The 14,360-nt window shown below is 38.2% G+C and overlaps 1 protein-coding gene across 6 annotated transcripts in view; it reads right to left on the bottom strand.

The window, feature by feature from the left end:
- Nucleotides 1-14,360, bottom strand: part of FBXL20 (F-box and leucine rich repeat protein 20) — a 105,824-nt gene that overhangs the window by 47,630 nt on the left and 43,834 nt on the right. For all 6 annotated transcript variants that reach the window (XR_003607103.2, XR_003607101.2, XM_028089818.2 and 3 more), the window contains exon 2: nucleotides 2,654-2,715. Coding sequence is in view for 4 of the 6 variants with exons in the window: in XM_028089818.2 (XP_027945619.1) it covers nucleotides 2,654-2,715 (62 nt within the window). In the remaining 2 variants the exon portion in view is untranslated. The remainder of the gene's footprint in view (nucleotides 1-2,653; nucleotides 2,716-14,360) is intronic.

The following is a 14,360-nucleotide window of genomic DNA, read 5'->3' as shown; positions in this document are numbered from 1 at the left end:
GTGAATTACCTGCTTCTTCAATACCATTTTATCAGAGGTAATCACTAGTAACCTAATGGCTATGAAGAAATGCCTCAAGTAGGGTCACTCTTAACAGATAGAAGACTACAAATCATCCACTTAAGAAGTCACCTATTAGTCTACCCTTCATGCTGTCTTTGGGACTGCATTTAAAGGAAGAAACACTAGCATCAAAGAAAATATCTACAAAACCTTTGTTACAATAAATCACCAAGAATAGGATATGGTTGAAGAATTAGTGAACATATACAACATAAAATAGAGCAATAGACTGCATTTGTTTATCATATGGGCTGAATTTTTTCAAAGATTTTATTTATTTGAGAGAGAGAGAGCATGAGTTGGGGGAGAGGCAGAGGGACAAGCAGACTCCCCACTGAGCACAAAGCCCGACACGGGGCTCAATCCCAGGACCCTGAGATCATGACCTGATGCTTAACCCACTGAGCCACCCAGGTGCCCCTGCATTTTTTACTTTAAATTATATCATGAACACTTATTATACAATTGCATATTTTATTACAACTGTATTATTAAAAATGTATTATAAATTATAAATTGAAAATTTATACAAATTATACATATATTAGAATGAATTAACATTCCATGAAATTTACCCTTAAAAGGGTAAAAAAGTACTTTAAAAAGTACACAATTCAGTGGTTTTTAGTATAACCACAATGTTGTGCAGCCATAATCACTATCTAATTTCAGAACATTTCATCACTCCCAAAAGAAACCCTATACCCATTAGTAGTCACTCCCTATCACCCCTCACCACAGCCCCTGGCAACCCTATCTCCATGGATCTGTCTATATCCTGCATATTTCATATAAATGGAATTATACAGTATGTGGCCTTTATGTCTGTCTTCCATGGAGAAAAACTCTAATAAAATATAAAAATGTAAACCATAACAGGGGGCAGCTAATTACCAAAGAATCAAATAATTTCCCTGAATCTTATTGAGTCTTTAGGTAAACTACTATAGTACAAATTAATGTCATTATAAAAAAAAATTGAAGTATGTCTTAGTGTACTTGGTTTATAATAACACTAAAAAACATGACCCATTTAAAAACATTTCTCCTTAAGATAGCTAAAATTTTGCTGACATTTGAGGGATACCCAATATATCCAGGAAACATTCTCCAATAGCCTTGGGTAGCCTAAGGTATATTGCTATTATTTCAACTATAGTCAACCAGCATGTACAAAAGCATTGGTTCCATGAAAAAAATCCATTCCAAGTTTAATTCCATTATTTTTTCTTAGTATCTCTAATGTATAAGATATTACATAAAGATTTATAAGAAAACAGTCCCTGCTTGCAAGGTACTTCCAATATAGTGAAGGACTCAGATGTGCAAATCCTCTGAAATGCCAGGAATATTCTTCTTCACCAGTACTAGTGTGAGATTATTTTGCACCTTGAACGGGGATTGGGCTGGTTCTGGGCTGGGGCAGGAGCAGCTAAGAGCAAGAGGCAGATGTACCTCAGTACAATTTGTTAACTTCTAACATTTGCAAAAGAGAATGTACCTTTCTTTCTCAATCATGGTATTCTACATCAGTGAACAAACAATAGCATGATTAAGTACCCAAATAGGGGCGCCTGGGTGGCTCAGTTAAGCATCTGACTTTGACCCAAGTCATGTTCTCGGGGCCCTGGGACTGAGCCCCACATTGGGCTCTGTGCTCAGTGGGGAGTGTGCTTGTCTCTCTGCCTCTCCCCTCACTCGTGCCCTCTCTCTGTCTCTCTCGTTCACTCACTCTCTCTCAAATAAATAAAATCTTTAAAAAAAAGTGCCCAAATAAATGGGCTGTGAAATAACTCCCCTAGTTTTTTTTTTCCTAGGCAATACCTAGGTCAGATGTATATAAATTGGGGGCTGTGAGTTTTATGTTGTGGGTGATCCAAATGTAATTTTTACCTATTAAAAATAAGGAGGATAAAATTGTAACTGTAATACAAGAAAGAACTTCAAATAACTTTTACCTTGTTATCTTTTTTTTTTTTTAAGATTTTATTTTTAAATACACCCAACATGGGGTTTGGACTTACAACCCTGACATCAAGAGTCTCATGCTCCACCACCTGAGCCAGTCATGTCCCTGCTACCTTTTTACCCTTAAAGTAAAGGGCTGTAACTCTTCTCTACAGTGCCTCAGTATATGTGATATTTTGTCACAAATACAAGTCACTTCATGGACATATCTGATATTGGGAATGGGAAGTGGGGCAAAGGGCTGGATTAGAATCACTTCAAGAAAATCAGCATTATAATAAAATAAAATATATTATCTCTTTCACATTATATAGAAGCATAGAGCAAGGGAAAACTAGTAAACAAAATCAAATGTAGGTACAAATCAGGTAGGAGAAAATTGTTTTTAAATTAAACATTTAAAATTTTGATTCATATCTAGAAAGTGCAGAGTCAAGACTGTATGACAAAAGAATCAATAAATTTACAAATTCAGATAATCCAGTTCCTATACATAGACAAAAATTAGCAATAAGTCTAAAAATTTTAAATAGGCAAATATGATACACACACACACATACACACACACACACACACACACACACACACACAACACCAAGCTAAAATTAGCATTCAGACTTACCGTAATAGGAGTTCTTTGGGAAGTTTTTTATTGATTACAGCTTCATCACTATTTGAGAACATCTGCAAAAACAAAATCATTTAATGTTACTTAACATTTTATTATGTTCAACTCAAAGTTTAGAGGCAATCCTCTAAAGAGAGAGGTGAATAAGTATAGTGGACATTATAAGCTGAAGTCATATATTTAGGGACTCTTTAGGCTGAAAAACATCTTTGAGACATTTAATTTGTTCCCTGTCTTTAGAAAAAATTAACAGCAATCAGAAGGATGACATTATGTGGCAGGTATTGCTCTAAGTGTTTTTCATGTATGAATGTACTGAATCTTCATACTATCCTTAATCTTCATTTTCTTGTAAGGAAACGGAATTGCAAAAGATTTACTTGCTTAAAATCACATCACTGCACAGTGGCCATTTAAAAATGCCATTAGGATAAGGTGATTCTCCAAATCTAAGTCACATTTACTTCTTCAAGGAGGTGCTCAGAAACCATCCTAGGACAGGGAACATTCTGAGTTTTACATAACATGCAAAAAACTGGTAATGCTTAATAACCACCACTACATGCATTCTTGAGGCACACAAGTGATCATTTAACAAATTAATCAAGAAACCCACAATAGGTACTTTTAAACAGAGTCACCATTTCTTCCATAAAGGACATCAAGACTGTAAGTTTGTGTAGTAATCTACATAAAAAACCAAATACCTATACTCAATAAAAAGCAGAGTAATAACAGCAAACACACATCACTGAAGCTGAGGGAAAGATGCTCAGTCCCTGCTATTACGTATTACAGAGATGCTTCTTGACTTCATGCAATGAACACTGAACACCCTCAAATCAGGCTCTCTCACAGGCAATGAGATACAGAGAAAAGGAGATGTTATCTCTGTGTTTCAGGAGCTCTTGCTCTACAATAAACACAAATAAGTAAATACTTTATTAATTATTAGAGATAAAGGACAAGAGGTATATGAGAGCAAGGGAAGAAATAACTAATTCTGCTCATGCCTTGACATCTAAACTGAGTCTTTTTTTTTAAGATTTTATTTATTTATTTGAGAGAGAGAGAGAATGAGAGAGAGCACATGAGATGGTGGAGGGTCAGAGGGAGAAGCAGACTCCCTGCAGAGCAGGGAGCCCGATGCGGGACTCGATCCAGGGACTCCAGGATGATGACCTGAGCCAAAGGCAGTTGCTTAACCAACTGAGCCACCCAGGCGCCCTCTAAACTAAGTCTTAAAGGAAGGCCAGAAGTTAATTAACTAGGAAAAAAGGGGGGAGATAAGATGTTTAAAAGCATGGAGTCATACATGAAGGCCTTAGCATTTCATGATTCAAAGAAGAAAAAGTAATGCAAGAGAAGGGATAGGAAAGTAACAGACAGAATGTACTTCCACCTCAATCTCAGACATTCAAAGGGTAATTACAAAACATACTTTTTAATAACTATAACAACCTACCCTCCAGCTAAACGGAAAGCTCTGTGAGGGCAGGGACCAGGGCTTTCATATTTGCCAACACATTTCCAGGACTGAGCACAGAGCCCGATACATGGTAGGAACTTAATAATAAATTGAACTGGGGTGCCTGGGTGGCTCAGTCGTTAAGCATCTGCCTTCGGCTCAGGTCATGATCCAGGGGTCCTGGGATCGAGTCCTGCATTGGGCTCCCTGCTCAGCAGGAAGCCTGCTTCTCCCTCTCCCACTCCCCCCCTGTTTGTGTTCCCTCTCTCGCTGTCTCTCTAATAAATAAATAAAATCTTAAAAAAAATAAATTGAACTGTTATGTGGAGAGTGGGGCTTGGTCATGAAAGAAACTTGTGTATCAGGCTAGAAATTTGAAATAATCCCGTAGAGAAGAGAAACCTAAAGAAATTAAACTCTGGATTGGTAGTAAGGACATAAGCTAAGACTACATTGAAATTATAGTTCAAGTAAAAGATGACGCAGGTCTCTGTAAGATTACAGGGCTGGTGAAAATTAAAAAAGAAAATAAACAGGAGAAAGAAGGATTTTTGAAGAAGCAAAAGGACTTAGTGATGGAAAGTTGGACTATCAAGTTTCACTGCAACAGAAAATCTTATAATAAAAGCTGTTGACTGACAATGACATGTTTCAGGAAATTATATGACATCAAAGAATAATCTGCTTCCCTATAATTTCTACCCATTAGTGGAAGCTATTAAAAAAACATATCCTCCTTCTTCTTTTTTTTTTTTTAAAGATTTTATTTATTTATTTGACAGAGAGAGTGAGAGAGTACAAGCAGGGGGAGCAGTAGAGGGAGAGGGAGAAGCAGACTCCCCACCAAGCAGGGAGCCCGATGCTGGGCTCGATCCCAGGACCCTGGGATCATGACCTGAGCCGAAGGCAGACGCTTAACCATCTGAGCCACCCAGGCGCCCCAACATATCCTTCTTCTACAAGGCAGTCTTTCAAAATGAAGCCATCGTATTTCCTCCTAAACAAGTTTAAGTTCTTCTCAAATGATAGTTTCTAAGATGCTACAGCATGATCACTCCTCTCCGGGTACACTTACAGAAAAGAACACTTGGGGGAATTATAACCCATTTAAAAAGCTGAATAATCAAGGGTTGCTGACATAAATAACAATGTCTAGAAAGAAAACTAAAGTATCAAAAATAGAGATCTGGGAGACTTTTCAGCGTTATATAGCACACAATATATATCTTAAGCTTAAGATCTTTGGAAAAAAATTTTTTTATGTACAAGATAGACTCACTCAACACCCAATCTACTAGACTCTGCCCAACTCAAATTCACAAAAGGACAATCATTTATATATTAGAAATGCTAATCTCTTTATCTTGTATATTCAACGTATATTTATTAAATGCTACACATCTCACCTCATACAGCACTTTGCTCACTTGAATATACACAGTAATTAAACTGTTAAAAAATATAAACCTGTTGGGGCGCCTGGGTGGCTCAGTCGGTTAAGCGACTGCCTTCGGCTCAGGTCATGATCCTGGAGTCCCGGGATCGAGTCCCGCATCGGGCTCCCTCCTCAGCGAGGAGCCTGTTCCTCCCCCTGGCCCTCCCCCCTCTCATGTACACTCTCTCTTTCTCATTCTCACTCTCTCAAATAAATAATCTTTAAAAAAATATATATAAACCTGCCATACATCATTCACATGACTTTACAACTCTAGAGATAAAAAGGAACAAAAATCACACCCAACAACTAATTTCTTTCCTTACATCAGTCTATATAGACTGAATGGTTTTACTTCAGCTCAGGTCATGGATCCCCAGGTCCTGAGATCAAACCCAGGACGGGCTCCCTGCGGGGTCTGCTTGTTTGCCCCTCCTTCACTGTGCATGTGAGCACATGCTCTCTCTCAAATGCATAAATCTTAAAAAAAAAAAAAAAGACTGAATGGTATTGTCTCTATGGGAGCATGAAATGAAGGGAAAAAGGAATAGACAGTGTCCCAGGAGGATTTGGAAAACACCAGGCTTATAGGACATCTGTCCAGATTTACCTATCTCTCCTCTCCCTTCTGCACATATATATTCTACTCCAAGTTCCAAGAAAGGGTAAGATCAGTGGTTCAAAACCTGTGGTCATCTGACCAGTAGCATCAGCATCAAGTGGGACCTTCATCAGAACTGCAAATTCTTGGGCTGTACCCCAGACCTACAGTATCAAAAATGGGGTGAGGAGGTGGAGAGAAAGGGCAACCTGTAGTATAAGAAGCCCTTCACGTGACGCCCATGATTTCTAAAGTGTGAGAACCAATGGACCAGATGAAGCGGACTGCAAATCTCAGGATTTAAGAAATTACAGTTCTGGGCGTGCCTGGGTGGCTCAGTTGCTTAAACATCCAATTCGGGATTCCAGCTCTGGTCTTGATCTCAGTGTCGTGAGATTGAGCCCTACGTTGGGCTCCATGCTGGGTGTGGAGCCTAGTTAAAGAAAAAAACAAGGGGTGCCTGGGTGGCTCAGTTGTTAAGAGTCTGCCTTCGGCTCAGGTCATGATCCCAGGGTCCTGGGATTGAGCCCTGCATCGGGCTCCTTGCTCAGTGGGGAGCCTGCTTCTCCCTCTCCCACTCCCCCTGCTTGTGTTCCCTCTCTCGCTGTGTCTCTCTCTGTCGAATAAATAAATAAAATCTTAAAAAAAAAAGACAGAAAGACAATGAATTACAGTTGTATAAATAATCAGAATATTTCATTATTTGAAGTGACATAACACTGGAGGTTAGAAAATAATCCTAGAGGTAGACACGATATTTTTAAATGTTTTCTAGGAAACCCATACGGCTTCCTCTCCAGTTCATGGCATTGCTGGTAAAATAAACGTTTCATAGAAGCAACAGAATATATGTTTTAGGTATTTTACTATTTCAGTTGAATCCAAACTTTGGTTTTTCATGCAAAATATAAAGGTTGTCAAAACCAATTAGGTCCAGGATATAATGAACTACAACAAACTTGTGAAAGATTTTAGATATAATTGTTGTAGAGGAAGTGACTGTTCAAACATGTGACATTCTTAGGTAATCTGGTTTCATATTAACACAGGAATATATTTATTACGTATTTTTTATAATCTATCCACAAACAAGTACAAGGACGTGGTCATGGGAAGAACATGAGAGCAACTAGGTTGTTCTCTATTAATTGTTTCAAGGGAGGAAACCATCCCCTGAGCAAGCAAACACTGCAACAGCATTTACCTAGGGATAAGGACATTCTTAAATATTCAGGTTTTAAAAAATCTAAGTGATGTGTTTTGTTGCTTTGTATTAAACTGTAATTGTTTTTCTATAAATTATATAGCGGAAAATTGTAATGGCAGGTAGGTTTAACAAAGGAAATAACAAAGAAAGCACTCGCTCAACAGTGACCCCTCCTGGTTCAATTGGAGTATCGTTTCCGACCTCAAAAATTAAAAGATCTGATTCAGCTTTATAGAAGAAACAGAAAATTTAATGAGTACTTTGGCAGAGAGTATTAGTTATCCATTCTCCTAGAGTAACAGAATTCCCAACTGTTAGCTAACACATGGCTGTATGGAAAGATGACTTCGTCTTGCAGCTAGATAAAGCAAGGTCACTAAGTTCTGGCCAATGGGATGGAAGAAAAAGTGATATGTCCAATTTCAGGAGTGTCCTAAGTGTTACTCCTTCCTTACTTCTGCTGCTTGAAATGTGATTAGGATGACCGAACTCCATCTTCTATCATGAAGTTGAAGGCCACAGTTTTAAAGATAAGCAGAAAACTAGAAAAAGCCTGTAGATGACTGCAGAGACAAAAGGCCTTTGGACTTCATATGACAGAAAAAGAAACTTCCTATCATATTTAAGCCACTTTTAAGTTGGGTCTCTGAAACATGCAGCTAAATTTACTTACATTATTTTAGATTTTAAGAGGCATCTTTTGTTTTGCAAGATGAAGAGTCCTGGAGATTACACAAACATTGTGAGTGTACTGTGCACTTAAAAATGATTAAGATGGCAAATTTTATGTTATATGTATTTTTCCACCATTAAAAAAATTTAAGTTTGTTTTTGTTTTTACATTTTAATACTTCTGGATTTAGGGCAGTTAAAATTAATTTTAATTTTTAATTTACAATTAAAATCAAAAGCATCTTTTATAGTTTATAATGATAAATTTTATTATCTAAAGCAAGTTTAACTATATATAGTAAAGTACAACCAAAGGAGGAAAACAAATAAAATAGAACTTAAAAACCATTTGCTTCTCTTCAAGCAAATGTGCTTTTGGTTTAGACTATTTTCTCTAAAGCACCCATGCAACCAAACTTGCCTATTGTAGCAGTAGAAATAGACTGATGTCCACTGGACATGCTATCTATGCCATGAAGGCTTTCCCAATCTCCCTAACAGGATGGGATTGCTTCTTCCCCAATGAAACCACAAAGCACCAGTTCTGAGTTGGTATAGAACTCCTTATATCAGACTATAAGATCTGAGGAGAAAGCACCTTGTATCAGACTATAAGATCTGAGAGGAAAGGACCTTGCCTGTTTAGTTCACCACTGTGTAGTCAGCAACCAACACAGTGCCTAGAAATTGGTGAACCAATGAATGTTATTTATACTGTAGAGATCTGGTAATACTGTGATTATAAATTCCCAGCAGGTTTCCATGATTTTAACACTTTGTATCTCTTTAGTAGACTGCTCTGCCAAAAATTTTTTTAAATAGGGCCCGCCTGGGTGGCTCAGCTGGTTCAGTGTCTGCCTTTGGCTGAGGTCATGATCCCAGTGTCCTGGGATCGAGCCCCACGTCAGGCTCCCTGCTCAGTGGGGAGCCTATTTCTTCCTCTCCCTCTGCCATTCCCCCGCTTGTGCTCTCTGGCTTTCTCTGTCAAATAAATAAATAAAATCTTTAAAAAATTTTTTTTAAATAAAAATATTTAATAAATTGAATGTGACCCTAAATTTAGTAATTAAGATACAAATGACATCAACACAGTAACAGACTATCATTACAACAAATGACTTAACAATTAAAATATCTGAAGAAACGAAAGTTTGGAGACTCAGCATATAACCCATTTATTCTAAGGGATATGAGCTATATTAAATTTCTTGTTAAAGAAAAGTTGTAATTACTAAGTTTTCACCATAATGCAATTTTATCTGTATCTAGTATTTTTCAACAGCTTTAAATGGTATAATTCACATACCATAAAATTCACTGGTTTTAAGTGTACATTCAGTAATTTCCAGTAAATCTGTAAGGCTGTGCAACCATCACTACACTATTGATGAATTCCCATCACCCCAAAAGTACCTCTAGTGCCTGTTTGCAATCCATCCATTTGCTTATACCCAACCTCAAGCAATCACTAACTGGCTTTCTGTTTCTACAGATTTTCCTTTTCTGGACATTTAAAAAGATGGAAACCTAAAACATGTCAACTTTTGCATCTGGCTTCCTTTATTCTGCATATTTTTGAAGCTCATCCATGTTGTAGCATGTACCAATAGTTCATTCTTTTATAATGTTGAATAGTATTCCAGTTTATGAAATGTCATATTTTGTTTACTCATTCCCAGTTGACAAGCATCTCAATTGCTACAATTATTTTTACTGTTATTAACAATGCTGCTATAATTATTCTAAAATAAGTCTTGGTTGAAATAGGTTTTCATTTCTTATGTACAGAATCTAAGATGGAGAATTGCTGACTTGTATGTTAAATTTATTTTTACTTTTTTAAATTTTTATTTTTTAAAAAATATTTTATTTATTTACTTGAGAGAGAGCACATGCGAGCAGGGGGGAAGAGGAGAGGGGAAGGGAGAGGGAGAGAGAATCTCCAGCAGACTCTGCACTGAGCGTGGAGATGCTGAGCTCAATCTCACAACCCTGAGATCATGATCTGAGCCAAAACTAAGAGTCAGACACTTAACCAACTGAGCCACCCAGGCTCCCCAAGATTTTTTAAGTAAATTCTACACCCAAGGTAGCACTCGAACTCACAACCCGGAGGTCAAGAGTTGCATGATCTACCAACTGAGCCAGCCAGGTGCCACAGTTTATTTTAAACTTTTTTTAAAATAATTTTTTATTGTTATGTTAATCACCATACATTACCTCAATAGTTTTTGATGTAGTGTTCCATGATTCATTGTTTGTGCATGACACCCAGTGCTCCACGCAGAATGTGCCCTCTTTAATACCCATCACCAGGCTAACCCATCCCCCCACCCCCCTCCCCTCTAGAACCCTCAGTTTGTTTTCCAGAGTCCATCGTCTCTCATGGTTCGTCTCCCCCTCCGACTTACTCCCCTTCATTCTTCCCCTATCTTCTTTTTTTAACATATGTTGCATTATTTGTTTCAGAAGTACAGATCTGTGATTCAACAGTCTTGCACAATTCACAGCGCTCACCACAGCACATACCCTACCCAATGTCTATCACCCAGCCACCACATCCCTCCCACCCCCCACCACTCCAACAACATTCAGTTTGTTTCCTGAGATTAAGAATTCCTCATATTAGTGAGGTCATACGATACATGTCTCTCTCTGATTGACTTATTTCACTCAGCATAACACCCTCCAGTTCCATCCACGTTGTTGCAAATGGCAAGATCTCATTCCTTTTGATGGCTGCATAATATTCCATTGTGTATATATACCACCTCTTCTTTATCCATTCATCTGTCGATGGACATCTTGGCTCTTTCCACAGTTTGGCTATTGTGGACATTACTGCTATAAACATTGGGGTGCACGTACCCCTTCGGATCCCTACATTTGTATCTTTGTGGTAAATACCCAGCAGTGCAATTGCTGGATCGTATGGTAGCTCTATTTTCAACTGTTTGAGGAACCTCCATACTGTTTTCCAGAGTGGTTGCACCAGCTTGCATTCCCACCAACAGTGTAGGAGGGTTCCCCTTTCTCCACATCCCCACCAACATCTGTCGTTTCCTGATTTGTTAATTTTAGTCATTCTGACGGGTGTGAGGTGGTATCTCATTGAGGTTTTGATTTGGATTTTGCCGAGCGATGTTGAGCACTTTTTCATGTGTCTGTTGGCCATTTGGATGTCTTCTTTGGAAAAATGTCTGTTTATGTCTTCTGCCCATTTCTTGATTGGATTATTTGTTCGTTGGGTGTTGAGTTTGATAAGTTCTTTATAGATTTTGGATACTAGCCCTTTATCTGATATGTCATTTGCAAATATTTTCTCCCACTCTGTCGGTTGTCTTTTGGTTTTGTGGACTGTTTCTTTTGCTGTGCAAAAGCTTTTTATCTTGATGAAATCCCAATAGTTCATTTTTGCCTTGGCTTCCCTTGCCTTTGGCGATGTTTCTAGGAAGAAGTTGCTGCAGCTGAGGTCGAAGAGGTTGCTGCCTGCTCCTTTAGGATTTTGATGGACTCCTGTCTCACGTTTAGGTCTTTCAACCATCTGGAGTCTATTTTTGTGTGTGGTGTAAGGAAATGGTCCAGTTATTTTAAACTTTTAAAGAAACCACTCAATTGTTTTCCAAAGCGGCTATACCATTTTACATTCCCACCAGCAATGTATGAGGGTTCCAGTGTGTCCATATTTTACTATCGTTTGCTGTTGTCTATCTTTTTAACTTTAGCCAGTTGGTATATCACGGTTTCAATTTGCTTTTCCATAATTACTAATAAGGAGCGTCTTTTCATGCTAGCCAAATGACTTGTCCATTTATTTGGGTTGTCTTTTTATCACTGAGATTTAAAGGTTCTTTATAATATTTAAGGACTTTGTATATATATTGGCCCTCTACGGACTATATGATCTGCAAATATTTTCTCAAATTCTGGGGGTTGTGTCTTCTACTTCTTGATGGTATCTTCTGAAGGACAAATGTTTTTAATTTTGATTACGTTCAATTTACCTTTTTAAAAAAAATGGATCATGCTTTTGTTGTCACATACAAGTATTCCCTACTTTTTGAAAGACTGTGTTATACCATTTTGCTTTTATGAAAGGTCTATATTTGTAGCTGTTTTTAACTAATGCATCGGTACTGCTTTTTAACTGATAACCAAAGATAGCTGAAGAGGATTTTCACTTTTATGAAAAAAGGTGAAAAGCACAAATAGTGTTCAGGCTTTTACAGTGAGCCGTTCAAGAGGCAGAGTCAACCTAGAGCAGTGAAGAGTAGCACTGCCGAGCTCCTTCTCCAAGAACTATGCTCAGCATCTCAGTTATCAAGCTACTGCAGCCTTAAACTGTGTCTGTGAGCATCTGTGCTTTATCTTGATTTACTGTGAGCATCTATTAGCAAGATGTATCCTCAGGTATAAGAAAAGCTGGAGACATTATTTTTTGGGTCTACGAATGTTCAAAAATTTTTCCACATAGAGTAATGGTAACACCTCTTCGCTTTGTACCATTGCAGCTTACAAAAGGTTTCACAGGAAGGCTATACTTTCAGATGGCAGGGGAAACCTGTATATGAACTCTGCCTAACCAAAGGTCATAAAGATTATCTGCTGTTTTATTCTAGAAGTTTTAGAGTTTTAGTTCTTACACATAAGTGTATGATCCATTTTGAGTTATTTTTCGTATATAGTTGGAGGTGAAGACCCAGCTTCATCTTTTACCATGCAGGTACTCAACTGATTCAACACCATTTGTTTAAAAAAACCTTTATTGAAAACCAAGTGACTAAAAATGTAAACATTTATTCTTAGATTCTCAATACCGTTCCATTTCTTTATAGGTCTATCTTTACACCAATAACTATCTTGATTACCATAGCTTTATATTATTTTGCAATCAGTAAGTTTAACTCCTCTTACTGTGTTCGTCATTTTGGAGCATTTCCACACAAATTTTAGAACCAGCTTGCCAATTTCTGCAAAAATGCTTGCTGGGATTTTGACAGAGATTGCATTGATTCCATAGATCAATTTAGAGAAAACTGCCATCTTAACACTATTGAGTCTTCCAAACCATGAACTTGCAATGTCTGTTTATTTTTAGGTCTTCTTTGATTTTTCTTGGCAATGTTTCATAATTTCCAGGGTATAAGTCTTTTGTTATATTTATTCCCAAGTATTTTATTCTTTTTTTTTAATATTTTATTTATTTGAGAGAGAGAGAGAGAGAGAGAATGAACAGTGGGGGGGGTGGTGGAAGGGAGGGAGGGGGAGGGGGAGGGAAGGAGGGAGGGGGAGGGAGGGGGAGAGGGAGAGGAGAGAGAGAGAGAGAGAGAGAGAGAGAGAGAGAGAGAAGCAGACCTATTTAGCAGGAAGCCCGACTCAGGGCTCGATTCCAGGACCTGGATGGAGATCATGACCTGAGCCAAAGGCAGACGCTTAACCGACTTGAGCCACCCAGGTGCCCCTATTTTATTTTTTCTGATGCTATTGTGAATCAAAATGTTTTTTTTTTTAAGTTTTTTTTAAAAAAGATTTATTTACTTGACAGAGAGAGACACAGTGAGAGAGGGAACACAAGCAGGGGGTGTGGGAGAGGGAAAAGCAGGCTTCCCCTGAAGCAGGGAGCCCAATGTGGGGCTCGGGGGATCATGACCCGAGCCGAAGGCAGACACTTAACGACTGAGCCACCCAGGCGACCCTTATTTATTTATTTTAGAGAGAGTGCAAGACAACATAAGCAGGGGGAGGGGCAGAGGGAGAGGGAAAGAATCTCAAGCCAACTCTGCGACACTACAGTGGGCTTGATCCCAGGCCCCTGAGATCATGATCTGAGCCGAGACCAAGAGTTTGACACTTAACCAACTAAGCCACTCAGGTGCCCCAAACTGCATTCTTAATTTCATTCTAGGGTTGTTCAAGGCTAGTACATATGTAGTATTTCTATTCATTTATGTCCAACCTATCTGTGGCTTTGAATCTAAAGTGTGCCTCTTTTACACAACATAAAGTTGAATCTTGTTTTTCTTTTTAATCCAGTCTGACAATCTATGCCTTTTAAGTATACGAGTCATTCACATTTAATCTCATTTAGCTATTTGTTTTCTGTATGTCTCATGTCTTTTGTTCTTATTCTTTTACTATCTTCTTTAAAGTTGGTATTTTCTAGCATATCATTGTAATTTTTTTTTTAAGATTTTATTTATTTATTTGACAGAGAGAGACACAGTGAGAGAGGGAATACAAGCAGGGGGAGTGGGGTAGGGAGAAGCAGGTTCCCTGTGGAGCAGGGAGCCCGATGTGGGGCTGGATTCCAGGACTCCC

This window comes from Eumetopias jubatus, unplaced genomic scaffold, assembly GCF_037043125.1.
Source record: "Eumetopias jubatus isolate StellerSeaLion01/CBP00866 unplaced genomic scaffold, mEumJub1_p1.0 scaffold_10, whole genome shotgun sequence".
Taxonomy (NCBI): Eukaryota; Metazoa; Chordata; class Mammalia; order Carnivora; family Otariidae; genus Eumetopias; species Eumetopias jubatus.
This window is presented reverse-complemented; position numbering and strand designations above follow the sequence as displayed.